The 27,404-nt window shown below is 58.2% G+C and overlaps 4 protein-coding genes and 1 pseudogene across 6 annotated transcripts; 4 read left to right on the plus strand and 1 right to left on the minus strand.

Annotated features, from left to right (window-relative positions):
- The first annotated feature begins 3,267 nt into the window (after positions 1-3,267).
- FBXL16 (F-box and leucine rich repeat protein 16) lies at positions 3,268-14,971 on the plus strand. Of its 3 annotated transcripts, XM_090277352.1 has the most exons (7): positions 3,268-3,562; positions 4,831-4,979; positions 10,192-10,850; positions 11,537-12,045; positions 12,369-12,453; positions 12,814-12,877; positions 13,115-14,971. In XM_090277352.1, the coding sequence occupies exons 3-7, from the start codon at positions 10,206-10,208 to the stop codon at positions 13,261-13,263; spliced, it is 1,452 nt and encodes a 483-aa protein (XP_090133478.1). In that variant the 5' UTR covers positions 3,268-3,562; positions 4,831-4,979; positions 10,192-10,205; the 3' UTR covers positions 13,264-14,971. The 3 variants fall into 3 exon arrangements, with proteins under 3 accessions (XP_090133478.1, XP_090133477.1, XP_090133476.1); XM_090277351.1 differs by lacking the exon at positions 4,831-4,979 and having other exon boundaries at positions 3,268-3,567; XM_090277350.1 differs by lacking the exon at positions 4,831-4,979.
- Positions 14,972-16,392: 1,421 nt separating this feature from the next.
- On the plus strand, positions 16,393-22,013 carry WDR24 (WD repeat domain 24). Its single transcript, XM_090277362.1, has 9 exons — positions 16,393-16,458; positions 16,800-17,282; positions 18,847-19,024; positions 19,176-19,848; positions 20,357-20,475; positions 20,550-20,671; positions 20,782-20,886; positions 21,083-21,423; positions 21,558-22,013. The coding sequence occupies exons 2-9, from the start codon at positions 16,802-16,804 to the stop codon at positions 21,909-21,911; spliced, it is 2,373 nt and encodes a 790-aa protein (XP_090133488.1). The 5' UTR covers positions 16,393-16,458; positions 16,800-16,801; the 3' UTR covers positions 21,912-22,013.
- Positions 22,014-22,153: 140 nt separating this feature from the next.
- Positions 22,154-24,933, plus strand: JMJD8 (jumonji domain containing 8). Its single transcript, XM_090277360.1, is given in 10 exon segments — positions 22,154-22,240; positions 22,242-22,310; positions 22,384-22,482; positions 22,652-22,700; positions 22,782-22,878; positions 22,965-23,033; positions 23,131-23,250; positions 23,337-23,404; positions 23,483-23,617; positions 23,695-24,933. Coding segments are annotated over 10 exon segments (807 nt in total). The 5' UTR covers positions 22,154-22,220; the 3' UTR covers positions 23,776-24,933.
- Positions 23,825-26,371, minus strand: STUB1 (STIP1 homology and U-box containing protein 1). The gene is made up of 7 exons (XM_090277359.1): positions 25,942-26,371; positions 25,248-25,446; positions 24,993-25,158; positions 24,702-24,789; positions 24,507-24,563; positions 24,301-24,417; positions 23,825-24,229 (listed from the first exon to the last, which is right to left on the minus strand). The coding sequence occupies exons 1-7, from the start codon at positions 26,098-26,100 to the stop codon at positions 24,104-24,106; spliced, it is 912 nt and encodes a 303-aa protein (XP_090133485.1). The 5' UTR covers positions 26,101-26,371; the 3' UTR covers positions 23,825-24,103.
- Positions 26,099-27,307, plus strand: LOC150009535 (uncharacterized; annotated as a pseudogene).
- The last annotated feature ends 97 nt before the right edge of the window (positions 27,308-27,404 follow it).

Raw genomic sequence — 27,404 nt, forward strand, 5'->3', positions numbered from 1 at the left:
CAACCTTTGGCTGTCTCCCCTTCACCTGTATCCCACTCCCCCACATCCACTCCAGGCAGAATCTGGCCTTGCAACCTATGAGCCTGCTGCACCTTGGGACATGGGGCAAGTTTCCTATAGCCAGGATATTTTCATCCCTTTGATGAGAATTACACACACATACACACACACCTTGCATCTTCCCCAAAAATGCAGTTGGGACTGATTTGCAGCTGAGCTAAAAATAAATGCCAGACTCCAGCCAGGACTGGGAAAATATCCCATTGCTAGGAGACATCTGTTACCAGGAGACTGCCATTGCTAGGCGACAGGGTTGCCTTGGTGACAGCTAGACCCTGAGTCATCCTCAGCCCTGGCTACTCCGCCTCCTTTCCCTGGTAGGTGGGGCCTGGGTCCCAAGAGGAAGGGGAAGGAAGGCAGGGGACAGAAGCTAGAAAGCAGCAGGGAGACCCACCACCTGTGGTTGTGCACCCAGGGCCACCACGGCCACCCCAGGCTGAGAGGTTCTCATTCTTGTGGGTGTCCATTCTGGCTGTGGAGTGTGGAGGACAGCCAAACACATCTGAGGCCTGCCCACCCCACAGGGGCCCCTCCCAAGGCACTCTAAGGGCCCCTATCTCTGGGTGGGGCCTGCGGCAGTGCGGGACACAGTGTCTATCGAGTGGCTCCAAAGCAGGAGACATCAGAGCTATCCTAATTACTATCGGACATGAGGTTCTCACCATCTGTGCTGTGCTGGGAACTTCAGGGCACCCCTGAGACCCCAGACCCATTTCCCAGCAGGGGAAATACTTGCCTGGGGCCCCAGGCGAGTATTCAGAAAGGGAATATTGGGCCTAGGCAGGTGGCTCTACGGCACACATACCACCTCAGCGCCCCCCAAGGAAAGGCCTGATAACCTCCTGTGAGGAGGTTTAGGGTGTTTCAGAGCCACTGCCCCAGGCATCGAGAGCCATGAGGGGCAACCCCCCATCACAGGCATCCCCATTCCCTGATGTGACAGTGGCTCCCTTTCTCTTAGTCCCAAAGTCTAAGGGCAGGATGGGCCAAGAGCCTTTTGGTCCTCACTTCCCATGACTCCAGAGCTGGAGTCCCCCAGTAGCCTGGGCTGCAGAGACTCCTTCATGCCCAGGCCTCCAGACAAGGGAACGGTGCTCCAGGAGAGAGATGCTCCCTGTGAGAGGTGCTCCAGGTGAGTTGATGCTGTAGGTGAGGAACTTAGTACCCTCCTGGCCCTAGAGGAAGGCCATTGTGGCAGAAGCTCCAAGAATAAGGGGCAAGGCTGTGGGCTGGCATTTCTGGAGACTCAGGACTTGGTAGGCTGCAGGGCAGAGCCCTGGGAGGAAGAAGACCGTATCTGCACTATAAAGTGATCCCTCCGCACCATGGGGAAATCAAGTTGGGGGCAGCAGGGTTAGACCAGTGAGGAGGTAGCTGCCATCAGCCATGGGGAAGAGGGACACTTGGCATAGGGAGGGGTGACAGAGGTAGAGAGGCAAGCCATCCACAGGTGTTCAGGAAGCAGGCCTCCCACAGCAGTATTTCATATCCCTCTGAGTAACTGCTCTTGGCTCAGATTCTTCCAAGACAGGACGACTTCTCAGATCCAGATCCTTTGAGGGCCCAGCTCTCTGCCTGAGGCCCTGACACCTGCTGAAGGGCAAGAGCCACACTTCCCCAAGCATTAGATGAGACCCTGCCTGCCAGTCAGGACAATATCCACACTGGGGTCCATGTCAGCCTCCGCCTGGAAGGCTGAGCTGGAAGGCCAGCTGCCAGATTTGCACTTTGGAGGTGACCCGACAACACACTTTCCTTGTCACCCCAAATGTCTTCACGCAACATGTCCCGCTTGCCCATGCCAGGCTTTCTCCTTTGCTTTGTGTCAGCACAGGGACAAGGCTGATTCTCAGTCCCTGCTACACCAGAGAGTTGCCTTCACTAAAGCCAGTGTTTCACACACAGCAAGGACAGAAGCAGCCCCTAAACCAGCCAAGGTCCTGCCAGCCTGGCTCCCTCTCCTGCCACCACCATCTTCACTGGGCCCTGTTTCCGGTTATAATGCTGCAAACACCAAACACCAGGTGGCTTCATTTCTGTGAAGAAACTTTCTCAGGGAGCCTCTTTCCCAGGCCTGAGGCTCTTTCCCTGATGCGAAGACCCTACTTTGCTCTCCCCACATCTGGTCCCTTCTCTGTCTCCGCTCCCAAGAGACCTCAGGATCTGTACTATTAGCTTTCATCCTCCTCCCTGAATCTGCTGGGAGGTCTGGCAAGTTGACCCAGACGGCGGTCCTCCACTGCCTGCCACATCCCACCTCCTCTGCCTTCTCTCCCAGCCTGGTCCTTACAAAGCAGCTGCCATCTCAGCCTCCAGTCTGCTACAGAGGGAGCTTGCCAGGCTCCTTAAGGCCTCGGGACCTTTGCGCATCCATTCCTGGACCACTTTACTATCTCACCCTTGGGGTTTCAGCCCAAGCATCATGACCTCAGGAGCCCTACCATCACGTGGCCCTCTTCAACTTTCGTTGCACTCAAGATGTCACTCTGAAATGATCTGCTGGTCACTTGTTTCTCAGCTCTGCGGGTGTGTGTCTCCCACTGAGAGGTGTTCCGGGGCCTGATGCCCTGGCAGGTGCGCAGATGTGAGGGCCTTGAAAGGGGACTGGCCACCCACTCCGCAGGAGGCGCAGGAAGGGTAAGGGTCAGGCCACCCTGTTCCCGCGGATGGCAGCCAAGGGTTAGGACGCACGGGCCGGCCCTGAGCACCACAGGACCGACCGCGCATCCCTGAGCCAACCGCCAGTGCCGAAGGGCTCGAGTCTTCTATGCACCTCAGGATTAGGGGTCTCCATCGCTCCGCTCAGGCAGGGCTATCTCCAGGCCTGCTCTCCCGCCGCGCGTCCTGCCCTCCCCTCGCCTCCCTCCCTCTCTTGCCCTCCTCTTGCCCTTCCCTCCAGTCCCCGCGCACCCGCGCGCTCGGGTTTGTTATTGTGAGGGTGCCCGCGGCGAAGGTGGGGGCGGGGTGCGTGCCGGAACTGGCGCGTGCCCGTGGGCGCCGCGGCAGGAGCGCGCTGTGCGCGCGGCAGGGCGGGGCGGGGCTCGGCCTCTTAGGCGCTCCGCCCGGGCTCCCCAACTCGGATTGGCTCCGGGCACCGGGAGCGCGCGAGGGCGCGGCGTGTAGGGCCGGGCGGGGGGCGAGCGAGGCGCCGCCCGCGACCGCGGAGGAGCGTAGGGAGGAGGGTGGAGGAGGAGCGCGGGGAGGAGGGCAAGGGGAGGGAGAAGGCGCCTGCCTGGCTCCCTGCAAAGCGGCCTTATTTATCTGGGCACAACCTCAGCCTCCCCGGTGGGAGGCTTGGGGCGGCTGATCCTCTCCCACCGGGGAGATCCTCTCGGGGTGCGGCCGAGGTGGCCGGCCAGACCGGGCGCGGGGTGCGGCCGGGCCCTGCTGGCCAGGCCAGTACCTCCTCCGCCTTCCCGCTTCGCCAGCGCCCATGCCGGGCTCCCCATGACGGGAGGACGCCCGGCAAACAGCGTGGCATGAGCCAGAAGCCCGGGCCGAGGTAAGGTGTGTGCTCCCGGGCAGGATACCGGGTGGGAAGGGGCCAGGCTACACCACGGAAGCGACCACAATGAAAGGATGGGGAGGGGGCTTGAGATAGCGCCTCTGCTACCCCCGAGGGCTTACATAACTGCAGCCCCTTCCCTGGCAGTGCCTGCTGGGCATCGGGCCCTGCCAGGCCTTCCCACAGCCCCATTACCCCAATGGAGGGCCTGGTCGAGGCCCACACCCCATGGCAACTGGACCTAGACTATGGGTCAGTGCCATCTGACCATGTCCCATGGCAGTAGAATTGCAAGTCCCCAGATGGCCTGGCTGGGTGAAGTCCTGGACCACCGCTGAGCCCTGAGCTTTCTGCCTCAGCACCATGAGCCCCTGGGCCTATGAGAGAGGTGTGAGACACAATTACATTTCAGGTGAGGCCCTAGCCTGAGGGCCTGTCTGTCCCCTGGACACCTGGACCTGTATGGAACTGCCACAGTGGATGAAGGAGGGGACAGGAGGGGGCTGAGCACATGCCTGGTTCTGGAGGAAGGGTCAGGCCATGGCCAAAGCTGGAAGGTCTCAGAAAGGGACATGGGTACCCTGAGACTTGCTGTGGAGGGGTCCTGTACTCCTGGAGTTTGAGTGGGTGGGGAAAATGGCACATCATCCCAGAAGGAGAGAAGTCCTGGCCATTGGAGCCATAGGGAGCCCACAGCCCAGTGGCCACTCCTCCAGCACCCCCCCACCCCGCCTCTGCATAGGAAGCCTTTCCTCCAGGGAGAGAGCAGATGGTGGATGCCACCTCACCTGCCCCCTCCAGTAGGCCCCTCCCCACACCAGCTACCTCCTAGGGCCCAGTGACCAGAGTCAACTTAGGCCACCCTGGTGCCAGGTGGTCACAGGGCCCCTTCTTCCACCAGACTTTTCTGAAGGCTGCTGGACAGCAGCCTGGGCACAGAAGACTTGGTCTGGGTTGGGGCCCTGAGAGGTTTGGGGTCCCACAGGCCAGAGAAGAAGCCTGATGGAGATCCCTAGCTTCAGCAGGAGGTGGCCACAGGGCTGGACCAGAGCTGTTTGGAGAGGAGAAAAAGCCATGTCCCGGTCATAAACATGGGCAGTGCAGGGCAGGCTGTTCAGGCTCCAGGGGACCCCAGGACTCAGCTGCCCTAGTGCCAGTTCCCCCCCACCTCAACCACCCCTCACCTTGGGCCAGGCCTATGAACATCTCTAACACTGGGGAGGTTCATGCGACAGTGCCACCCTCCGGCTCACACCCACTTCCAGGGCACTTGAGCGAGTCATATCTCCAACTGATGAGAAGAAAACAAGTGGACCTGAGGTTAAGGGACCTGGCGCCCTCGAAACAGCTGGGCCCGGGCCCAGGCCCAGGAAGGCCTACACTGCTGAAAGCCAGGGAGACATCTCACCCCGAGGTAGGGGAAGGGGCTTCTTGGCTGGCCTGCTTTGCTGCCCACAGTCCCTGTTTTGTGACATGTATCTCAGATGCTGGTATGGAGGGGGCAGTGAAGGTGGCAGTGAAGGAAGGTCTGTGGGGTCAGTGGTTGGTCCAGAACCTTCCCCATCAGTGGACTTCAGGAGCTTCAATCAGACCAGCCCCAGAGGGTGGACTTGGGCCACCTTCTCCCTCTTGGCAGGAAAGAGGGGGAGGGATCGAGGCAGCTGCCCAAGCAGCAGGTACTAGATACGCCAGGCTTGGGCCCTGCGGGCATCAGGTCCTTCAGAGCAGAGGGGCTGAGATGAAGCCTGGAACTCTATGCCTACTCCCCAAGGCACCCAGTCTTACATGGCTGAGCTGTTCTGAGCATGGCCAGAAGACTGTTGCAGCATGAACTCCAGTCTCTCTTGAGGCCATGTGCTCCCTCCCCAGAACCCCTGGTGCATGGGTGGGGCAGCCTGCACCCCAGAAGCATCTCCAAGCTGGGGGTGGGAGGGGAGTGCTGCTGCTAGGACATGTGCAAAGTGGCAGGGTTGTGAATATGCCTGAGTCACAGGGCTTGTCATAGAATGTGTCAGCCCATACCACACCCCCAATCCCAAGCTGCTCTGGTTGTTACCCCAGCCCCTGGGGCTACCATCACAGATCGATCTATTTGAGGTTTTCTGGCTACCCATGCCCTGCCCAGCTTTGTGACCCTCAGCAGGCAGGGGGAACTAGTCAATGCAGGTTTTTACCAGGGCCAGGTCCCCTAGTATCCAGGGCAGGCTGCATCAGATGGGGGCATCAGGGATGGAGGAAGAGTCCTCTGAGGTGGGGGTCATGAGGGGTGAAGGATTTCCTTGGAATGAACAGTCCAAAGTAAGAGTGTCCCAGTGGTGGGAATGCATCTTGCAGCCTCTGGAAGGAGAACAGGGGTGTGACAGGGACAATGGTGGTAGAGATCCATCAGCCACAGGATTCCAAACTAGGAAGGCACAGGGATGGAAGGAGCAGAACGGGGCAGAGAAGAGAGGCCACAGGGGGTGTACCTGGCCATCAATGGACCAACCAAGGGTCCTGGGTTGCCCTCTGGACCAATGTGCCTGGCTTGCGCTTTGGGAGTCAGACAGATGGGGATCTTGGGGTCAAATCCCAGCTTTATGCAACTTCTAACAATTTACTCTCTGGGCCCTGTTTTTCCCACTGTGGTCAGGCAGTGTGTGAAGGGCTCAGACCACCAGTGATGGGCGTGGTGCTGGGAAGAGCAGGATCAGTAGCTTCCCTCCCTCCTGGTAGTATCTGTCCCCTTCTCCTCAGGTCTGGCCAGATTATGGGGGACAGGTAGCCAGCCTCCTTAATGCTGCAGCTCCCAAGGGAGTCTCAGCCAAAAAAGAGGCATGACTTGTCTTCTTCCCAAGGGTCTGAATAATTGCAAGGCCCACCCCAAGGCCCAGGGTCTTGGGGGCCTTCTCAAAGACTGACACCAACCCAACGCCAGTGGCCTCCTCCCCTGTGGACATTGGCCTCTGTCACAACCAGTATTAATGAATTGAGCTGCAGGTCCCCCACTAACTGCCTTCCTCTTAATCTAACCTGTCCTCCATCAAGCCTCATGGACCTCAAGCAGCAACACCCCTTTCTGCATGGCCCTGCTAACTGGACTGCCATTCCTCATTCATTAATTCATTCACTTAAGAAGCCCTGAGAGGGCCCTAAGTCATGGTGCCATCTGTCCTCATGGAGCCTCCAGCCAAGGGGAGAAGCCAACAAGTATACAGTGATGATAGCACAGCTGATGACTGAGACCCTGGGGATACTTTCTCATTGCTGGGGGTCCCACCAGGGGATGCAGGGGTGGTGCTTATACCAAAGAATGGAGGAGGATGCACTTACAGGGTTAAAGACCACAGAGGCCTACTGAGCAAGCAGGAGGACCAGCATGTGCCCAGACAGATGCAGAGGGGAGGAGGCAGTGCTGGAAGGTGCTAGGTGAGGCTGTAAGGTAGAGTTGCTGGGTCTGAGGACCTAGTGATGACCTGCAAGACGCAGCTCCTTAGGAAGCCCCAGCATGGTTATCTGCAGACTGTCACCCTGGAATCCTCCCAGGAGCCCCCAGGACCCCGCCATGTTTCCTGAGTCTGCTGGCCCTCATGCCTCATGGTAGGTCTGCTGGAAAAATACAGACTCTCCTAAGTGGCACCCTGATCCAGCTCTGGCTCAGGCTGATGGGGACAAGACAACTGAAGTAATGGCCACCATCTCCCTCCTTGCCCTGAGGTGAGCCCAGGAGCCCTAAGCCCCCAAAACCTCCCCTGGAATTCTACTACACACTGAGAGGAACAACCAGCTGGAGCTGAAGCTAGTAATAGTACAAGTGTGACCATCTTTTCAAAAAGCCTCTTTTGCCAGCATTAGCTCCTAGTACTTATCCCTAAAGGGAGAGGCAGCCGCCAGCAGACTGGCAGCTGCCCCTACCCCTTCCTGGCAGGAAACTCTAAGCAGGTCCTCTAAGCCCCACTGGGCGTAGTCACAGGTACCAGGAAGGTGGGTGCTCTGCAACTCATCTGGCTAGGTGGATGGGGCTTGGGCTAGGCAGAGAGGCCCTTGTCCTAGCTCCCGCAGGGACCTCTTATCTAACTGGCAGGAAGACCCATCTCCCAAAGCTCTGACCTCTGGGCCACAATGTGGCTGTTAGTAATTTTGAGCTACAGAGCCAGGGAGTCTTAGGCTGGGTCAAAGAGGCTGGGTTGTGAGGAACAGTTGGAACCCAGCAGGAAGGACCATGGACAAGGCTGAGGAGCAGCAGAACTGCCTTTGTAGGGAGGCAGCTCCCATCCAGGGTTTGGGTTTAGGGAGAGCTGACCGACAGGCAGGGCAGTACCTTCTGGCCAGGGATGAGGGTGTGGGACGAGGGGCAGCCTGGCCTCACCCAGCTGCTGAGGGTCATGTGGGCCTGGCCACTCCCCGTGGGCTTTCATTCAGGAGCAAGCTTATTTTCACCACTTCAGCCCTGAGGCCTGGAGGGTGGGGATGGGACTGTGGACGGCAGTGTACAAATGTAAACTCCAGTTGGGGACAGGAAGTCAGCCTCAGTTGCCGGGGCATCCACGTGCACGCCCCCACCCCCACCCCCAATACAGGCGCTCCGCGTGCACACCCGTGGCTAGGAGCATTTTCAACCTAAATCTGCTCTTGAGTTATTTCTCCCTTGGAGCCGCCTCCGCCGCCTCCTTGGGATCTTAGACGAACGGGATGGCTTCTTTCCTCCCCCTCCCCCACCCTTCCGCCCCCAGGGCCCCTCCCTGCTAAGCTGGGTTTGACGATCAGTCCCCCACACACCACACAACCAGCCGCTGTCCGCGGTGGATGCTGGCCGCACCTCAGAGCACGCGCACAGCGGCTGCAGGGCGCTGTCCATGGTGCTGCGCGCTGAGGGCCCAGCCAGCCGCGCCTCGTCTGCGGGATGTGGCAGAGACCGGGTGGGCGGTGCGCCGTGAGCTGTGAAATCATGGAGCCCTGTTCCGGGGTCACAGAAGGTATTCAGGTTGGGGCTACCTGTCTGCACTCAGCAGCCCAAAGGAAGAACTTACCGCGACATCCTTTCCCCTGGACACAGGAACGGGGGCCAATTGTGGGCTTTATCCTGTTCCTCCATGAAGCACTGCTGGCCGAGATGATCCCCTCCCCCTGTACTGGCATTAAGGGGAGCCCTCATTTTAGACCACCCCCACCACTGTGGGCAAACTGCAATTCCTTGGAGCCTCAAGTTCCTAATCTACCCCACCCCCCCGAGTTTCTGTGAAGTTGAAATCCATGATTATCTCAGTGGGCAATCCACAGATGTTACGGGTGTCATGTGTCGGCCTCTGTGAAGTCATGAACTATAGTGAGGGGCCAGCCAAAGTGTGGGAGCCTCTTCTCAGGGAGACCACTAGCCTGGGAGTTCATGGCTGGCAGGTTAGGAAGGCCTTGGGGTAAGTTGCATTGTCAATCATGACAGCCACATGTCCCAGTTCTGTGCCCCCGTCTCCAGATGTGGCATGCTGGCAAAAGTTGTCCTGTCCAGGGCTTGAAAACAATGGAGGGTGTAGTGCTGGAAAGAGCTGGATAGGACTGCCCGTTTACTTCCCTTGTTCCTGGTAGCTCACGTCTCCTTCAACTCTGTCAGGCCATGGGGCTCAGAAGTAATGTTTATGTCACTTTCTAAGTGCTCATCGTAGGCCATGCACTATACACTTTGCACATGCAGTCCAGTGACAGAGGTAATGTCAACTCCCAAGCTTCTAAGTGAGGCTTGGAGAAGGGAAGGCCTTACTCAGGCCACACAGCCAGCGTGTGTGACAATGTGGGTGAACACAGTGGACAGCATCTTCACTGAGTGTTTAGTGGGTGATGGGCAGGACAGCTAGAATGTGGGGCAGAAGATAGCACTATGATGGCCCACTGCCCCTTCTCTCAAGGGCCATCTGCAGCCTGTGCCTTCTGCCACCCATTCACAGCTTTGGAGGCCTAAGAATGAGACCCAGGGTGGTCTCAGCCCGACCTGGGGGGAGCTCCCTTCACATAGCCTCCCATAGCCAGTTCTGGTCTAAGCTCTGCTCCACCACTATGACCTTGAGCAAGCAATTCATACTAAGCCTTGGTTTCCTCATCTGGTTAATCGCTACAGTCACCACAACATCATCCTCAATGAACTAGGTGGAGGATTAAAGAGACGGTATGTATCTAGGGCTCACTGTGCTGGCATCACAGTAAACTCTGAGAAGACACCTGCCCTTTCTTTCAGTAGATTATTAGTCATAGAATCTGCTGTAGCCACAGTGGAGGGGCCAGAGACTGTCCCAAATCTTCAAAAGTTATGCAGCCCCTGCACAGTGGAAGCAGACCTGGCAGGAGCTGATGGTGGGCATCAGGGTAGCAAAGGGAGCATCACAGGTGAGTCTTGTCTCCACCTCTGTTCTCTCATCTATAAAATGGGAACCTTGTACCTAGGTGTCAAAAACTCTAGGAACACTAGGAACTCAGGGACCAGAACTGTGCTGTTGCTGCTTCATCAGGGAAGGAAGCTTACTCTTAGATCCTTTTTGTTGAGTGGTTCTGGGAGTGCCATGGGAGAGGATGCCCAGGGACAGGAAGGGGCCCAGCTCTGCCCTGTCTTCCCAGAGAGAGCATGGAACTCACTCCTCACTCCGGGCCCCTATCTGCAGAGTGACAGAGGAAGATGTCCAGCCCTGGAGTTGACGGCGACCCCAAGCCCCCATGCTTGCCTCGAAATGGCCTGGTGAAGTTGCCAGGCCAGCCCAATGGCCTGGGTGCAGCCAGTATCACCAAGGGCACTCCGGCTGCCAGGAACCGCCCCTGCCAGCCGCTGCCCCCACCCACTCTCCCACCACCCAGCCTGGCTGCTCCACTGCCCCGGGCTGCCCTAGCTGGGGGCCTGTGCCCCACAGCAGGGGTCCCCCTTGGTGGACCACCCTCAGCCCTGATACCTGGGCCCCCAGTGGAGCGGCCACCACTGGCCACAGATGAAAAGATCCTCAATGGCCTCTTCTGGTACTTCTCGGCCTGTGAGAAGTGTGTGCTGGCCCAGGTATGCAAGGCCTGGCGACGCGTGCTCTACCAGCCAAAGTTCTGGGCAGGCCTCACGCCTGTGCTGCATGCCAAGGAGCTCTACAACATGCTGCCTGGTGGTGAGAAGGAGTTCGTGAACCTGCAGGGCTTTGCTGCTCGTGGCTTTGAGGGCTTCTGCCTAGTTGGAGTCTCCGACTTGGATATCTGTGAGTTCATCGACAACTACACCCTGTCCAAGAAGGGTGTCAAGGCCATGAGCCTCAAGCGCTCCACCATCACTGATGCTGGCCTGGAGGTGTGTCCTGCTGCTTGCTCACTGGCTCAGAAGGGATGGGGATAAGGGGTAGGACCAGGCAGCAGCAATGGAGCAGGGGTGAGGGTGAGGAGAGGAGGGGGCTGTAAGAGGAAGCTCAGACACACAGGAAGCAATGTAGTTGAGGGCTGAGCTGGTGCCCACAGGGGGATCATGGCTGTAGGAAGGGAGAAGCAAGACTAGTTATACAATTTGAGCAACCCAACCCAAAATGAAAATGCAGGCCCCTTGTTCAAAGATGATTAAGAATTCCAATATAGTGACAGAAAGAAAAGTAGTTCATTAAGTGTGAGGCTCCACATGCTAGTAGGGATCATAGTGCAGGTAATAGAGGGAGCAGGGGCAAAGGGCAGAGGTGCAGGCAGCCCCTTCCTCAGGACCCGGACTGTAAACAAATCATTAATACCAATTGTTCTGGGCACCTGCTCTGGCCAGGCCCTGGGCTCCCAGTTCCCCTGTGCCCTGCCTCCGCTTTTGGAGTATAGTTGAAGTGTAACAGACACACTATAAAGTAAACTTGTCCAAAAGTACAGCTCCATGTTTACACACAAGGTTCCTTCTACCCTACCTCCTACCCTCCTCGCCATACTCTGTGGGGAGGGGCACACCTAGGAACATAGGTGGGTTTGAAGGTCAGGCCTTCTGACTCCTAACCTGCCCACCCACAGGTGATGCTGGAGCAGATGCAGGGCGTGGTGCGTCTTGAGCTGTCCGGCTGCAACGACTTCACTGAGGCGGGTCTGTGGTCCAGCCTGAGTGCGCGCATCACCTCACTGAGTGTGAGTGACTGCATCAATGTGGCTGATGATGCCATCGCAGCCATCTCGCAGCTGCTCCCCAACCTGGCTGAGCTGAGCTTGCAGGCCTACCACGTGACGGACACGGCGCTGGCCTACTTCACAGCGCGCCAGGGCCACAGTACGCACACCCTGCGCTTGCTTTCCTGCTGGGAGATCACCAACCACGGTGTGGTCAACGTGGTGCACAGCCTGCCCAACCTCACAGCGCTCAGCCTCTCTGGCTGCTCTAAGGTCACAGATGATGGTGTGGAGCTTGTGGCTGAGAACCTGCGCAAGCTACGCAGCCTCGACCTCTCATGGTGCCCCCGCATCACTGACATGGCGCTGGAGTATGTGGCCTGTGACCTGCACCGCCTGGAGGAGCTGGTGCTCGACAGGTGTGTGCATCCCCCACCCTCAGGCCATGGAGGGAGGGGCTGGAGGAAGCCAGCTGAACCATTTAAGAAGGCAGCCTAGGTTAGTAAATAGGTCTGTAAGTAGAGTGGGGCTGCATCCCGGGTGGGGAATGGGTTGAAGGGCGGGCCCTCAAAACCCAGCCTAGTGTGTGAGGTGGGGCTATGGAAAGGAAGGAGCTATTATGAGTGGGGCAGGGGATAAGTTCATGCCAGGGCCACTCCAGGAAAGGGAGTAAGGGGTTGGAGCTGAGGGATGGGGAGAGGTGTTTTGAAGGTAGGCAGTTCCCGTTCTGTTGCAACCACAGGTGTGTACGCATCACAGACACTGGCCTCAGCTATTTATCCACCATGTCGTCCCTCCGCAGCCTCTACCTGCGATGGTGCTGCCAGGTACCAGCCCTCTACGCCTCCGGAGATTGGGGAGTAGGCAGGGGAGGTGGGGGAGGGCGCAGGGAATGCCCCCGCCCAGACAGTCCTCTGATCTGCTCCCGGCCCACTCAGATCCTGTAAGGAAGTCTGGGATTCCTCCACACCCAGCGGCCGACGTAAGCGGAGCATGCGGAGTCCCCAAGTCCCTCAACGGCACTCCCCAGCTGCCTCCTCGCTCCCTGAGGAGCTGAGGAACCCCCGTTTTGAACCCTGCTCCCTGCCCCTCCAGGAGCTCCAGGCCAGCGAGCGGCCTGACCCCAGGTGTGGGGCTCCTACAGGGCGCGAGTGCAAATAGTTAACTCGCTCCGCCCTTCCGCCCAGGTGCAGGACTTCGGGCTGAAGCACCTCCTGGCCATGAGGAGTTTGCGTCTCCTGTCTCTGGCAGGTGAGACTCCCCCTGGCCGCCCTACTGGACAGTCATACCCACACACGCACCCACGCACACTTAGTGCAACTCCGCCAAACCTGCGAGGTCCCTTGGGCGGCTGCATACCTGGGGCTGACTCGTCGTGGTCCAGGTCAAAAAAGGGAGACGCGGACAGGCTGTAGCCCCGCCCACTCAAGCCTGGGCCCGCCCATGCCCTGGTCCCCGCCCACTCAGGCCGCCCCCTGTGTCCCTCAGGATGCCCACTGCTGACCACAACCGGGCTGTCGGGCCTGGTGCAGCTGCAGGAGCTGGAGGAACTGGAGCTGACTAACTGCCCCGGGGCCACCCCCGAACTCTTCAAGTACTTTTCACAGCACCTGCCCCGCTGCCTCGTCATCGAGTAGCGCGGGGTCTTCTCGCCTCCGTCGCAGGAACTTGCCAGGATCTGGGCGGGGACGCGAGGGCGCCACTGAGCCCCCTTTCTCCGCGACCCCCTAGTCCAGTGCGGGAGGCGGAGCGAACCGAGGGAAAGCCCTGCACTGCCCCTACTCCTCTCCTGGCCGCGCCCAGGCAGGGAGGGGCGACGGGCGGTGCCCGCCCCACGCACGCACGCACACTCGAGGATTTGTGCATGCCCCTCGTGTCCGCCCTGCACGCCCGCACGCCCCGCCGCAGCCACCTCCCATGATTCGCCCGCCCGCTGGGAGGGGGGGGGGGCCGGGCCTGGTCCTGAGGGGCATTTTAAGCTCGTCAGACAGCCTTCCTTACTGCTTTCCCTGCCACACTCCTCTGTCTCGCGGCTGTTCCCCCGTCTTGGGCAGGGCCCAGGGGGATTGAGGGGGGCTGGGTCCCCCAGGAAACAGGAGCCCAGAAGAGCCGCATGGGCTGCCCTTATATTCCACCGCACGGCGCCTGGAGCCCTCCAGAGGGTACAAGGGGAAACAGGCCTCTGCCAAAGTCATGGCCCACGGAGGAACCCAAGTCCCACCCGCCCTTCCACCTCATGCCAGCCTGACACAAACGACCTCCCTTCTTCCTTGCCACTGTGTGAGACAGTCCCTTGCTCGCCCCACCGCCATCCGCAGACCTACAAGTCCTTGGGCCCTGGCTAGACTGGGGCTGAATTAGGTTGGGAGAGGGGCAGTGTGTGTGACAATTACCTTGGCATAATCACTGTATTCAGGCCATCTCAATGCAGAGGTGGTGTAGCTACCTTGACAGACCCCAAGCTGGAGTGACACAGGGCCCACAGGCCTTGGGAGCAGTCCTGGATGGACCCTACACTGCAGCCCCTGTAGCCAGCTGGGCCCAGGTCCCTCAGCGCCATATTTCACCCTGGGCAGGTTTCTGTCAGGTAGAAGCTAGTAAAGTGGGTCCCAGCCAAAGCTCAAGGTCAGCAGTAGCCAGCGACTTCAATCTTCCAGTGGACAGCACATCCTTAGCACCCAGAAGAAGGAAAGCTCCTTTCTAGCCATCCGTCACCCCTCTCCAGCTTCTGAAACTTCTGCTTGCCCAAATGGGCTCTGACCGTGTTCTGCCCCATCCCACGACTTGGAAGTCCTAGGGGATGCTGGCACATCTTGGCAATTGCTGAGGAGGGGGCTGGGACCCCTTTCCATCCCAACCTTGAACCCCAGGAGATACAGCACCCACACCTAATCTTGGGACACCCCCACCCCCATCTGGTTGGAAGAGAGTAACCAGTTTCCAGAGGGAGAGAGTGAGCGAGCGAGTGAGCAAGAGATGCTACAGAAGCAGAGAAACAGTTCAACAGCCCAAAGATCTCTCTGCCCCTGGAGTGCCCACAGGAGGCTCCTGGGTTGAAGTGGTCGGGAGCCAGTTTCTTCAGCCCTTCCCACGGCTCCTTAGTGGGGAGGTGGCAGCTGTTCATTTGTCCAAAGTATTAATGTAACTGAAGCTGTGATATTTCCAACGACTGTAGGAGGAAAAATTAAGGGGAAAGAGGAAAACAAAACCAACCAACCCCTAAAATCATTTTCTTATTGTACATAACGACCTCATTCTCCTGTATATGCGGAAGATATAACCTTATATTTGGTAAGTGTTTCTTGTGCTATTTTATCACGTGACCTGTTTATAAAAATATATATTAAAAAAGTTGTAAAAACACGTGTCTGAGTTGTTTTCAGGTCGTCAGGTCATGTCAGGGAAGGTTTATCTGCCCTGAGGGGCTTAAGTCTCTGGACTCTGGTGCACTTCTCAATTCATCAAACTTGGTTCTTTCAACAAACATGTAGGGTCTGAGTGCTACAGTGCCAGACTGGAAACCCAGCACTGACCAACAGAGGTCTGTCCCTAAGCTCTCTGCGTAAGGTGGGAAAGACAGACACTAAAGGCATTATTACACCTACTACTATTCCCTCCAAAATACCTTGGATCTAGCCCATCCTTTCAGAAGGGCAAAAATGAGCCCTGTTTTATGCACAGGGTAAATGAGTTTAAGAGAAAAGCAGGGATGTCCTAAAAGATCACGTAGTGCCTCAGGGCCAAACCCAAACTCACACCCAGGAGAGAAAGGGAGGCTCACAGAGAAGGATGGTCATTTGAACAGTGTGGGAACAGGCAGGCCGGCACTGGAGTTTGTGGAGACCAAGACAGATGAGCTCCACTCTGCCTGGTGGAGCTCATATTTTTATGCATCAGGCAATAACCAGTAAATATAAGAGTGGGTTATGACAAATGGAGGTGACAATGATTGGAGAAGCCACGTTAGATGAGGTGGCCGGAGAAAGCCTTTGAGAATGGAACACTTAAGCTGTACGCTCAAGGATGGGAAGATGAGTTTTAGAGAGGGGCCGCGAGGCAGGAAAGAGCTTGGCGGACTGGAAAAAGTAATGGAAAGCGCTCTGGCTGGGGGAATGCGGGGAGAGGAGGAGGCCAGGGGGTTGGGATTTACTCATGACGTGGTGGGGAGTTATGAGGCGCCTGGCTGCTGTGCGGGGATCAGATCACGGAGAACAAGGGCCCAGGAAAGCCTTTAGGAAAACCTGCTCCTGGGGCTCAGGGGAAATGAGGAAGGAGGTAGAGAGGATTGGAGGGATTCGGGGTTAGTTCAGTAGTGCATGGACTTGCCGAAGGGCCATGAGGGAAAGATAAGCACTGGTAATAAATATCGCGATAAAAAAAAAACCAACCACTGAGGCGCAACCGCGGAAGACCCTCTACCTCAGGCCTGAACCAAACCCCCGCCTCCAACCGGCCTGAACACAGATCCGGAACTTTGGCGGTGTGGGAACCCACTTCCGGCGAGGAGCTGACAATAAGAGGACTACTTCCGACAAGGGGCGGGAAAGAGACACGCTATTTCCAGTGCGTCAGTTCCGACTCGACCGGGCAATCTATTAAATGGTTTGGGTGCTGGTGGAGGAAGAGGGTTCTGCGGAGCCGCTGGCTCTGTTCCCGCTGCTTCTGCTTCCCCACGGCACTGCAAACTCGAGCCACCGGCGTCTCCTGCCTTCCGTCCCACCAGACCCCTCAGGCTCCTTAAACAGCTCGGTCTTGAAGGTCTCTGGCCTTCGAGCCTCCCTAGCTCTTCTGCTTCGTCCCCGAAGGCCCCGGAGTCGACTCTGTGAATGGTGGTAACCACCTCACTTCTCTGTTGGGGTTAACTGACTGAAGGTCCTCTGACCGCCTAGATCTGACTGTTGGGGGATAGAAAGGTGGCCTGGGCTGGGACTTACCAGGTAGGGTCTTTCCCACAACTCAGACATAGGACTGACCAGCTTCAGGGAGGCTGTGGCACTTTCTGACCGCCCAGCCAGGGTGATGGAACTTGTCTGTGAGACTGAATGACTAGTCCAGGTCTAAGCAGTTTTGGAGTATCCAATCAGGGTGAAGGGTTTGAACTGACAGTCCCCCCGTCCTTATGGTGACTAGGCCAGCCAACTTCACTGACCTCCTATCTCCACTACCCATGCAGCCATGGAAAAGATGTCCCGAGTGACCACAGCCCTGGGTGGCAGCGCACTGACAGGCCATACTATGCACTGCCACCTGGACGCGCCAGCCAACGCCATCAGTGTGTGCCGTGACGCGGCTCAGGTGGTCGTGGCAGGCCGCAGCATCTTCAAGATCTATGCCATTGAGGAGGAACAGTTTGTGGAGAAGTTGAACCTGCGTGTGGGCCGCAAGCCTTCACTCAATCTGAGCTGCGCTGATGTTGTCTGGCACCAGATGGATGAGAACCTCCTGGCCACAGCAGCCACCAATGGTGTGGTAGTCACGTGGAACCTGGGCCGGCCATCCCGCAACAAGCAGGACCAGCTGTTCACTGAACATAAGCGCACAGTGAACAAAGTCTGCTTCCACCCCTCTGAGGCCCACGTGCTGCTTAGTGGCTCCCAGGATGGCTTCATGAAGTGCTTTGACCTCCGCAGGAAGGACTCTGTCAGCACCTTCTCGGGTGAGGCCCTCAGAGGCAGCTTGGGCAGTTGTGTCTTTGAAGGTGGTCGGCCTGTGCAGCCAGGTTAAGAAGTGCTGCAAGCATCAAAGGCACTCAGATATGCTCCCAGAGGGCTTCCTTGAGGAGGGGCCAACTAAGCTGAGACTGAGAGTGGGTTGGGGGTTAGCAGGGGAGGGACAGAGGCTGACCTGGTTGAGGTGTGAAGAGTAACTGAAGTGTGGCTGCAGCTGTAATGCACCTGAAGGGCCAGCTGGAGTTAAGGCTGGGAACGGATGGGGAAGAGGGCAGAGCCTGAGCAAACCCAGTCATCCTGGGTGGTTGAGCAGATGGCTGTTTCACTGCCTCCTCTTCCCTTACCTCAGAGCTCCAGGCTGCCTCATTGCAGGAAGTCCACTGGGATTTCCAAGGTTCTCGGCCCAGGGATGCAGAGGAGGTAGGGTACACTGCCTGATCCCCCCATGGTTCTTTTCCCAGCAGGCCCAGCTCCCTGACAGTGGTCTTGAGCCAGTTCTCCCTTGTCCACCTTGATGAAACCAAGTGAAGCACAGGGCAGAGGCCTTGGAGAATTGAGAGTGGCGTCTCTTAAGAGAGACACTGAGCTATCTGTGTTGGGGTAAAGCTGGACACTGCTCTCAAAGACTCTTGGTGTGGCAGTTTATGGGGGTGAATATGGACCCTCAAAGCCTCCAGTACTCTAGAGTCGACCCAGAGTTCCAGTTCAAGGTGGAGGGACTGGGCAGAAGCTGGGGTACCCTCATTTGTGCCTCCTTCAGGTACCTCAGAACTCCTTGCAGAGTGTGGACAGGTGACTGGTGAGGCTACTGTTCACGCAGTGCTCTGATACCCAGTCCTGAAGCTGGGCCACAGCTTTGCACAAGGACTGGTATCAGAGGACGAATCCAGAGAAAAGCGATGTCCTGGAGTTTGTGTCAGAAACTACCAGATGCCTGGCCCTGGCCAGCATGGCTCAGTTGATTGACCAATGTCCTGCAAACTGAGAAGTCACCGATTTGGTTCCCAGTCCAGGCACATACCTGGGTTGCGGGCTCCGTGCTCCATCCCTGGTTGGGGCACTTGCACAAGGCAGCCAGTCACATCAATATTTCTCTGCCTCTTTCTCCCTCTCTTCCCCTCTCTCTAAAATAAAATAAAAATGCCCTGGCTAGTGTGGGTCAACAGATTGAGTGCCAGCCTGCGAACCAAAGGGTCGCCAGTTCGATTCCTGGTCAGGGCACATGCCTGGGTTGTGGGCCAGGTCCCCAGTTGGGGGCACACAAGAGGCAACCACATGTTGATGTTTATCTCCCTCTCTTCCTGCCTTCCCCTCTAAATAAAATTTTAAAAAATAAAAAATAAAATAATTAAATTTTATAAAAAGTAACTGATATCTGGTGTCCTCCCCAGCCCAGGCTGTTGTGTCTGTGGGCATTTCCTTTCCCTGTCTACCCTAGACAGGACTTAGAGGGTCCACAGCCACTCCAAGGGCTCTCAGCCACTCTCCCTCCTGGAGCCCCCTGTGGACTGTCCCCCTCATCTTCTCCCTTCATTGATGTCCTGCCCACAGGCCAATCTGAGAGTGTGCGAGACGTCCAGTTCAGCATCCGGGACTACTTCACCTTTGCCTCTACCTTTGAGAACGGCAATGTGCAGCTCTGGGACATTCGGCGGCCTGACCGTTGTGAGAGGATGTTCACAGCCCACAATGGCCCTGTCTTCTGCTGCGACTGGCACCCCGAGGACAGGTATGGGGTGGGCTAAGGGCAGGGGCAGCAGGGCTGTATGAGTGGTGCTCATGGAAGGGCTTTCTCACTGCCTCAAGTGCTGTGAGCCAGACAGTTGGGGAACCCTCCCATACCGGGAGAGGAAACTGAGGGCTTCATGGGCTTTCCACAGGGGCTGGCTGGCCACAGGTGGGCGTGACAAGATGGTGAAGGTCTGGGACATGACCACACAACGCGCCAAGGAGGTGCACTGCGTGCAAACCATTGCCTCAGTGGCCAGAGTCAAGTGGAGGCCTGAGTGCCGCCACCACTTGGCCACATGCTCCATGATGGTAGACCACAACATCTATGTGTGGGATGTGCGCAGGCCCTTTGTGCCAGCAGCCATGTTTGAGGAGCATCGCGACGTCACAACAGGCATCGCCTGGCGCCATCCACATGACCCCTCCTTCCTGCTCTCTGGCTCCAAGGACAGCACACTGTGCCAGCACCTGTTTCGTGATGCCAGCCAGCCTGTTGAGCGTGCCAACCCTGAGGGCCTCTGCTATGGTCTTTTTGGGGACCTGGCCTTTGCCGCCAAGGAGAGCCTAGTGGCCGCTGAGTCAGGACGCAAGCCCTATGCTGGTGACCGGCGCCACCCCATCTTCTTCAAGCGCAAACTGGACCCTGCTGAGCCCTTCGCAGGGCTTGCCTCCAGTGCCCTCAGCGTCTTTGAGATGGAGCCTGGCAGTGGTAGCATGAGCTGGTTTGTGGACACTGCTGAGCGTTATGCCCTGGCTGGCCGGCCACTGGCTGAGCTCTGTGACCACAATTCAAAAGTGGCTCGGGAGCTCGGCCGAAACCAGGTAGGTGGGGCTGAGCTGAGGGGGGCCCAGGGGCCATGACCTTGGGGCAGGGTCATGGAGCTCTTCCAACTGCTGTACCTAGACCCTGTCCTGCATTCAATCCACTGCCCTCACCCGCCCCAATAACTGATTTTGAGGGTGCTCAGGACCCCAGAGCAGAGCAAACACCAGTGCCCTCTTGGGGAGTATAGGTGTGGGCCATCAGAGGGCTTAAGCCCCCTATTCTTGCTTTGGGCTTCCTAAGGTCCACCCTTCCTCTCATCATCTCCCTGGGACCCTGGGCTCATTTCCACATTAGCCAGCTCCCACATCTGCTTTCTTCTGTGCCCTGCAGGATGGGGGCTGGGGTATTTTGTCTTTCCCATGGGCTTCAGTTTCCCTACCTGGAGCAGGCCAGGACATTGGGTCCCTCGGACAGCTGAACTCTGAGAGTTTTGCTTCCATCCAGGGTGGGGGCCTTCATGGGGCAGGACTCAGGACCCTGTGAGTGACTGGTGCCCACCCCTAGGTGGCGCAGACATGGACAATGCTACGGATCATCTACTGTAGCCCTGGCCTGGTGTCCACTACCAATCTCAACCACAGTGTGGGCAAGGGCAGCTCCTGTGGCCTGCCACTCATGAATAGGTAGGTCCCTGGTGGTGGCTCTAAAGGGTGGGACTGCTGGAGCCCACCCACCTATCAGATCCCTCTGCCCCCAGTTTCAACCTGAAGGATATGGCCCAAGGACTGGGTAGTGAGACCCGGCTGGACCGCAGCAAGGGTGACACACGGAGTGACACGGTGCTGCTTGATTCCTCAGCCACACTCATCACCAATGAGGGTAGGTTGGAGGGCAGCACAGGACATTGCTGGGAGTGGGAGTGGGGCTGGGGCATCCCAAAGCAAGTCAGCAGTGGAAATCCTTCCCTGCGTGTGTACCTCCCCCAGCAGATAATGAGGAGACTGAGGGCAGTGATGTGCCTGCTGACTATCTCCTGGGTGATGTAGAGGGTGAGGAAGACGACCTGTATCTGCTGGATCCAGAACATGCGCACAGTGAGTGTGGGCTAGGCGGGGCAGAGCTGGGAGGCAGGACCAGAGGCTGACTATCTCCTGGGTGATGTAGAGGGTGAGGAAGACGACCTGTATCTGCTGGATCCAGAACATGCGCACAGTGAGTGTGGGCTAGGCGGGGCAGAGCTGGGAGGCAGGACCAGAGGCTGACTTTGCTTTTCCCGCCTCTGCTTCGCAGCCGAGGAGCCCGAGTACGTGCTGCCCCAGGAGGCCTTCCCACTGCGCCACGAGATTGTGGACACTCCACCGGGCCCTGAACACCTACAGGACAAGGCCGACTCACCCCACGTGAGCGGTAGCGAGGCAGATGTGGCCTCCCTGGCGCCTGTGGACTCCTCCTTCTCACTTATCTCTGTCTCACACGCACTCTATGACAGCCGCCTGCCACCTGACTTCTTCAGCGCCCTGGTGTGTGACATGCTACGCTTTTATGCTGAGCAGGGCGATGTGCAGATGGCCGTCTCTGTACTCATCGTGCTGGGTGAACGCGTACGCAAAGACATCGATGAGCAGACCCAGGTTGGTGAGCGGGTAGGAGAGAGGGCCTCCCAGCACACCTGCCTGTGTTCGTACCCAGCATGCTAGGGGGAAACCTCTCAGTGTGCCCACAACCCTAGCCTCCTGTCTCCCTCCTTCCTTCCCCACACCACCAGGAGCACTGGTACACGTCCTACATCGACCTGCTGCAGCGCTTCTGCCTCTGGAACGTGTCCAACCAGGTGGTCAAGCTCAGCACCAGCCGCGCTATCAGCTGCCTCAACCAGGCCTCCACCACTCTGCACGTCAACTGCAGCCACTGCAAGCGCCCAATGAGCAGCCGTGGCTGGATCTGTGACAGGTGCCACCGCTGTGCCAGCATGTGTGCAGTCTGCCACCACGTGGTTAAGGGTTTGTTCGTGTGGTGCCAGGGCTGCAGTCACGGGGGTCATCTGCAGCACATCATGAAGTGGCTGGAGGGCAGCTCCCATTGTCCTGCTGGCTGTGGCCACCTGTGCGAGTACTCCTGATCCACTCGCCCAATGGGGGAGGGAGGAAGCTGGGGCTTGTGAACCAAATAAAGGAAGCGGAGCCGCAGTGTGAGGCCGCCTGTCACCCGGTCTATAGCGCCACAGGTTGTCCTGTTCTCTCCGGTGGGCGTAAGGCAGTGCACCCACCATAACTGATAGAAGTCGCTTGCAACTCTCGTCTTCACTCTGCTTTCCGGAAATCCCGCCTCTTGTGGGTGGGCCGAGTGAGGCCACTTCCGGGAGTTGTATCAGCTCCGGGGATGTTGCCACAACGATGAAGCTCCCGTTGTGCCTCGCAGCGACGGGCTCATGGCGCCGAGGGTGCGTCCTCTTGCTGCTCATGCTCTGGGCGCTGACGGCCCCAGCCCAGCCCGGTCCAGAGGAAAACAACGGAGGGTGGTGAGCGGCACGGGGTAACCAGGGAGCGGGCGCACTGCAGGATGGCCTAGTTCGTTGATGGCTGTGCTCATAGGCAGCGGCATGGACCTGGAGCGCCAGCTGCCGTAGCGGAAGAGGAGGATTGCACAGTAGAGCGCCGAGCGGACCTCAGCTACACAGAGTTCGTTCAGCAGTACGTGAGCCCTGCCATTCTGCCACATCTCCCACGCCCGGAAACCCGTACAGGAGTTCCGTCACCCTGAATCGATGCTGTCACGCCCTTGTTCACCTGCCACCCACCGGGTCGAATGCGTGGGGCAGGGGTGGGTGAGACCTGACTGTGACTCTGCCCTTCCTTCCAGCTACGCCTTCTCCAGACCTGTCATTCTGCAGGGGTTCACAGACAACTCAGTGAGTGCTTGTTCCCCTCTGGCCAAATTTCGCCAGTGGGGCCAAGCCTTTAAGTCCTCCCCCTCCCCTACGCCCCCACAGAAGTTCCGGGATCTGTGCTCCCGCGAAAGACTGCTGGCCTCGTTTGGGAACACTGTGGTACGCCTGAGCACTGCCAATACCTACTCCTACCAGAAAGGTGAGCTGCCCCATCTCCCAGCCCAGCCTGCTTGCCAGCATCCCAAAGGCAGCATCAACCAGTCCTGACCGGCCCTTTTCCTGCAGTGGACCTACTCTTCCACGAGTATGTGGAGCAGCTGCTGCACCCCCAGGATCCCACTTCCCTGGGCAATAGTGAGCACTTGGATTGGCGGCGGTGGGGTGGAGAGGGGGAACTTGCGAGTGCTCGGGTACCAGGATTCCTGCACCCTCCTGTGTTCTGTTCTGGCAGACACTCTGTACTTCTTTGGGGACAACAACTTCACTGAATGGGCATCACTCTTTCGGCACTATGTCCCACCCCCATTCAGTCTGCTGGGTACCACTCCTGCGTACAGTTTCGGGATCGCAGGTGGGTGCCTTTAGGACCAGGGGATCTGGGGGGATTGCGATTGCATATTAGGTTTGGTCATCAGCTGCTCATGACTGATCCCATAGGAACTGGCTCAGGGGTGCCCTTCCACTGGCATGGCCCTGGGTTCTCGGAAGTGATCTACGGACGCAAGGTCAGCACAGGGTGGTGGCTGAGACTTGGGGCTCACTAACCACAACTCAGAGAGTAACCTTGCTGCTCCCACCCCTAGCGCTGGTTCCTGTATCCCCCTGAGAAGACACCGGAGTTCCACCCCAACAAGACAACTCTGGCCTGGCTCCAGGACACCTACCCGACCCTGACACGGTCTGCACGGCCCATGGAGTGCACCATCCAGGCTGGTGAGGTCAGTGGCTGATAGGAGGAAGTCAGCCTGAGTTAGACTGAGGGCCCCCACTAATCCCTATCCCCCACCCCATCCAGGTTCTGTACTTCCCTGACCGATGGTGGCATGCCACACTCAACCTCGACACCAGTGTTTTCATCTCTACCTTCCTCAGCTAGCCAGAGAAGGCAGCTGGTGAGCCCAATCGCACACCTGCACACATCCCTATACTGCTCACAGATTTTATTACTGGGACAGTGGTGGCAGCAGCAGCAGCTTCAGTCCAAACCACCCTAGCCTGCTGTTTCCGGCCCAGAAGGGGAATGGTGGGGTGGGGGTAGGGTGCTAACAGCCTACCAGCAGAACTAATGGAAGATGGGATGGGGACACCAGAGCAGGGATCCAGGTACACAAACTATGTACAAGGGTTGGGGGCTACTGCCCCAAGGCCCTCCAGGGCCACGATGCCAGGCAGTGTGGGATGATTGGCCTGCCACTGGCCCTGCCTCAGTAGTCCTCCACCCAGCCATTCTCAGAGATGAACGCATCGATGACCTCTTTCATGGCCAGGTTGGGGATGAGCTGTTCCTGGGTCAGAGGGCTCCGGGTCACAGGGTCAAAGTGGCCCACACGCTGCAGCAACAACAGGGTCAGAAGGTGCTTGATGGGCCTGGGCCCTGCCCCCAGCGCCCACGGGCCCTCACCTGCAAGTGCTCCTCAATGTCCTTTCGGTCATAAGTGATGCCGCTAGGTGTGATGCACGGCTCCCGCATCAATTCGAAGCTGATTTTGCCACACAGATAGTCAGGGATATCTCGCTTCTGCATCACACAGGGTGAGGTCAGGGATCAGGAAGGGGACACCACTCCAGTTCCTACTACCCACAGGCCCCAGAGAACAGACAACTCACCTTTCTCTTCTCATCCACCTGGGAGAAGAGCTCATCCATGTCTGCTAAGTACTTGTCCTGCAAAGAACCGAGCAGCCATGCGTGGGCCAGACATCCTGTCTCCCTTCCCCAGACACAGACCCAACAGAACCCAGCGACACCCTCATGTCATGTGCATGCAAACACAGACCCACACATGGGCTGGGGCACCCTCACGTGCTTGGCCTCGATGCAGGCCTGCTGGGCCCGGATGTGGCCATCGTCCTCATCACCCTCATGGTTCCGCTGGCACTCTTCCAGTTCCCTGGGGGTTGACCAGGAACTGGTCAGAGACAGGTCTGTCCAGGAAAGGTCAGACTCCACCCCAAGCTCAAGCTTGTTCAAGCCTTGTTCCCCTCTGTCTCCTATTCACTGGGGTTTGGCCTTCAATAAACACTTGTGTTCATGACTTAAAAAGTGGTGACTTGGTGGTGGGGGGTGTTCCTCGAGGCTGTCACCACAGCCTACCTCTCACGCTCAGCCACAATGAGTCGCGTGAGGTAGGAGTGCAGCTCATTCTCCTGGTGGATGCGCCGCTCCTCGATGCTATTCCAGCGCTTCTTCTTGGCAATGCGCAGAGCACTGGGGATGTCATCCCCAAAGTTGAGCCGCTGCTCCTTAGCCAGATTGTAGGCTGAAGGAATAGAGGCTTCAGGTCACTCTCTGGCCAGTCTACTAGTCTGGTCCCAGGTACCCCCATAACCAGTCAGCTGGCAGACCTACCTCGCTGCAGATTGGCAATTGCCTCGTCATAGCTCTCCATCTCCAACTGGCATTGCCCAAGGAAGAAGTGTGCCTTCACAGACTGCCCATCCAGCTCCAGGGCACGCCGGCAGTCAGCCAGGGCCTGCTCATGCTGCTGCATCTTCAGGTAGCACAGTGCCCGGTTGGTGTAATACACTGCTACCAGGGGATTCCGGGTCTGGGCACCGGGGCAGCCAAGGCAGACCAATCAGCATGAAGGAATGAACTCAGACTGCCACCTCTGTCCCAGATCCTTGTTCTGGCTTGGGGTCCATAGTTGGAATCAAAGAAACTAAAGGTTTTACAGCTTCAAAATCTGAGCCCTGAGGATGGGTGGATGGTGTCCTGGCCCTGAGCCTCTCGACTCCAGTAAGTTTTGTAAAGGTAAGTTTCCCAGACCTGTGGAGATCTCGAGTTTTGGGCCTGGAGTCCCTGGCCTTACTGGCCTCAAGGGCCCCGAAGTTCCCACCCGTCTTAGTACTCCGGCAACCAGCACTGGGTTCAAGAATCACGGCCTCAGCACCCTTGGAAGACCATCGAGTCCCCAGAGCCCAGGCGCCCCTCCCCCGTTGGAGTCAAGACTCGTTGATGGTCCGACGAGTGCGGCTAGGGAGGTCCCAACCCTTCCCTTGGCCTGGACGCCGGTTCCCTTCCCCGGGGCGGGTGCACTCACGATGGCGCGGCCGTAGCAGGCCGCCGCCTCCGGATACTTGCGGCCGACGAAGAGACGGTTGCCCTGCTCCTTGAGCTCCTGCGCACTCGGGCTCTTCTCCGGGCTTCCGCCAGCGGCACCCAGCCGCGCACCGCCCTCCTTCTCCTCTTTGCCCTTCATGGCGCCGCGCGGCACAGCCTGGGCTCCGCTCCCAGACTCCGTTCCCGGCCTGTCCTGCGGCCGCAGCACAAGCTCGCAGCCCGAGCCCGGGATCCACTCGGGCCCGGTCCAGCGATCCACCACCGGAACTTCCGGTAGCGTGGGGCGGAGTAAGAGGGACGGACCTACACAAGCAGGTGGGCGAGGCCCTGCGTGCAGCGGAAGCTCTACGGGGCGGGGCTGACGAGCTTGTGGGTCAGGGCAACGCTAACCAGGATGCCGGAAGTCTGCGAAGCAGCTCCGCCCCTCTCGTTAGGTAGGTGTCCTTCCAGAAGTCGGCCCCGCCCACGCCCCCGCGGCCTCCCACGCCCCTCTTGGGCCCACCCGAGGGGACCCGAGACGTTGAGCCACCATCCTGGCGCGCCACGGGCAGGTGCGGGGGGGCTGGAGTGGTGCCCCAGAGGCGACTGGAATCCCTGGATGGATGGTAGGGTCGTGGGGGCATCGGTAGGGCGGGCAACCCTCGTTGCTCATCCTACTATTACCTCCCTTCCTCTGCTATCTAAAGGATTTGCCCGAAGCCACCCAGGGCTGAGCGGAGAAGCACGTAACACAAGAAGAGTTGGAACGGCTGCTGGCCTGGAAGCTGGCGGTGAGGGGCTTCCACACAGGTGGCGCAACCTCAGTGGGCTGGCCCGCCTCCTGGTGTTGGGGGCGGCCCTTTGCGCCATGGGGCGGGGCTTCCTCCTGGGGGTGGTTCCTCGCGTCGTGGAGCAGGCACCCCTGTCAAGGTCCACCACTATTAACCACCCCACCTAACTCTACTCTGCCGCAGAGGGGCTGCAGTGGGGAGAGCTGGTCATATGGGAGGGTGGCGGAGGGGACCAGTTAGTGTTTTTGTGATATGAACCAATGACTACATTTGTGACACAGAGGGTCACTGGGAGTGGCAGCCCACAGTGAAGTTGTTCTGACACTGGTGGGGTCTGAGTGCTGGCCCTTCACTTATTCCCGCAGTCCTGGCTGTTGGAACTTCTGAGGTAGCAGCCTTCATGTCTGATGAGGCAGTGCCTTAGGACTGTGGACTCCTCACCATGTGGGGACAGCACTATAGATCTGGACTGTGGGGCAGAAGCTGTGGCTCAACCTGATCCCTGACCTCAGCCCTAGCCCAGCCATCCCTGAGAATACCAGGCCAGCCAAGAAGTCCAAGACCTAGGCCGACTGAACTTGACTGTAGCCTGCTCACCTGCCATGTGACTATGGGAGCTCAATAAATGCTTGCTGTGCTCACTCAACTGTAAGGTCCATAGCCTCTACCAGGG

Source organism: Furipterus horrens, unplaced genomic scaffold (genome assembly GCF_987537825.1).
Source record: "Furipterus horrens unplaced genomic scaffold, mFurHor1.1.pri manual_scaffold_5, whole genome shotgun sequence".
Lineage (NCBI taxonomy): Eukaryota > Metazoa > Chordata > Mammalia > Chiroptera > Furipteridae > Furipterus > Furipterus horrens.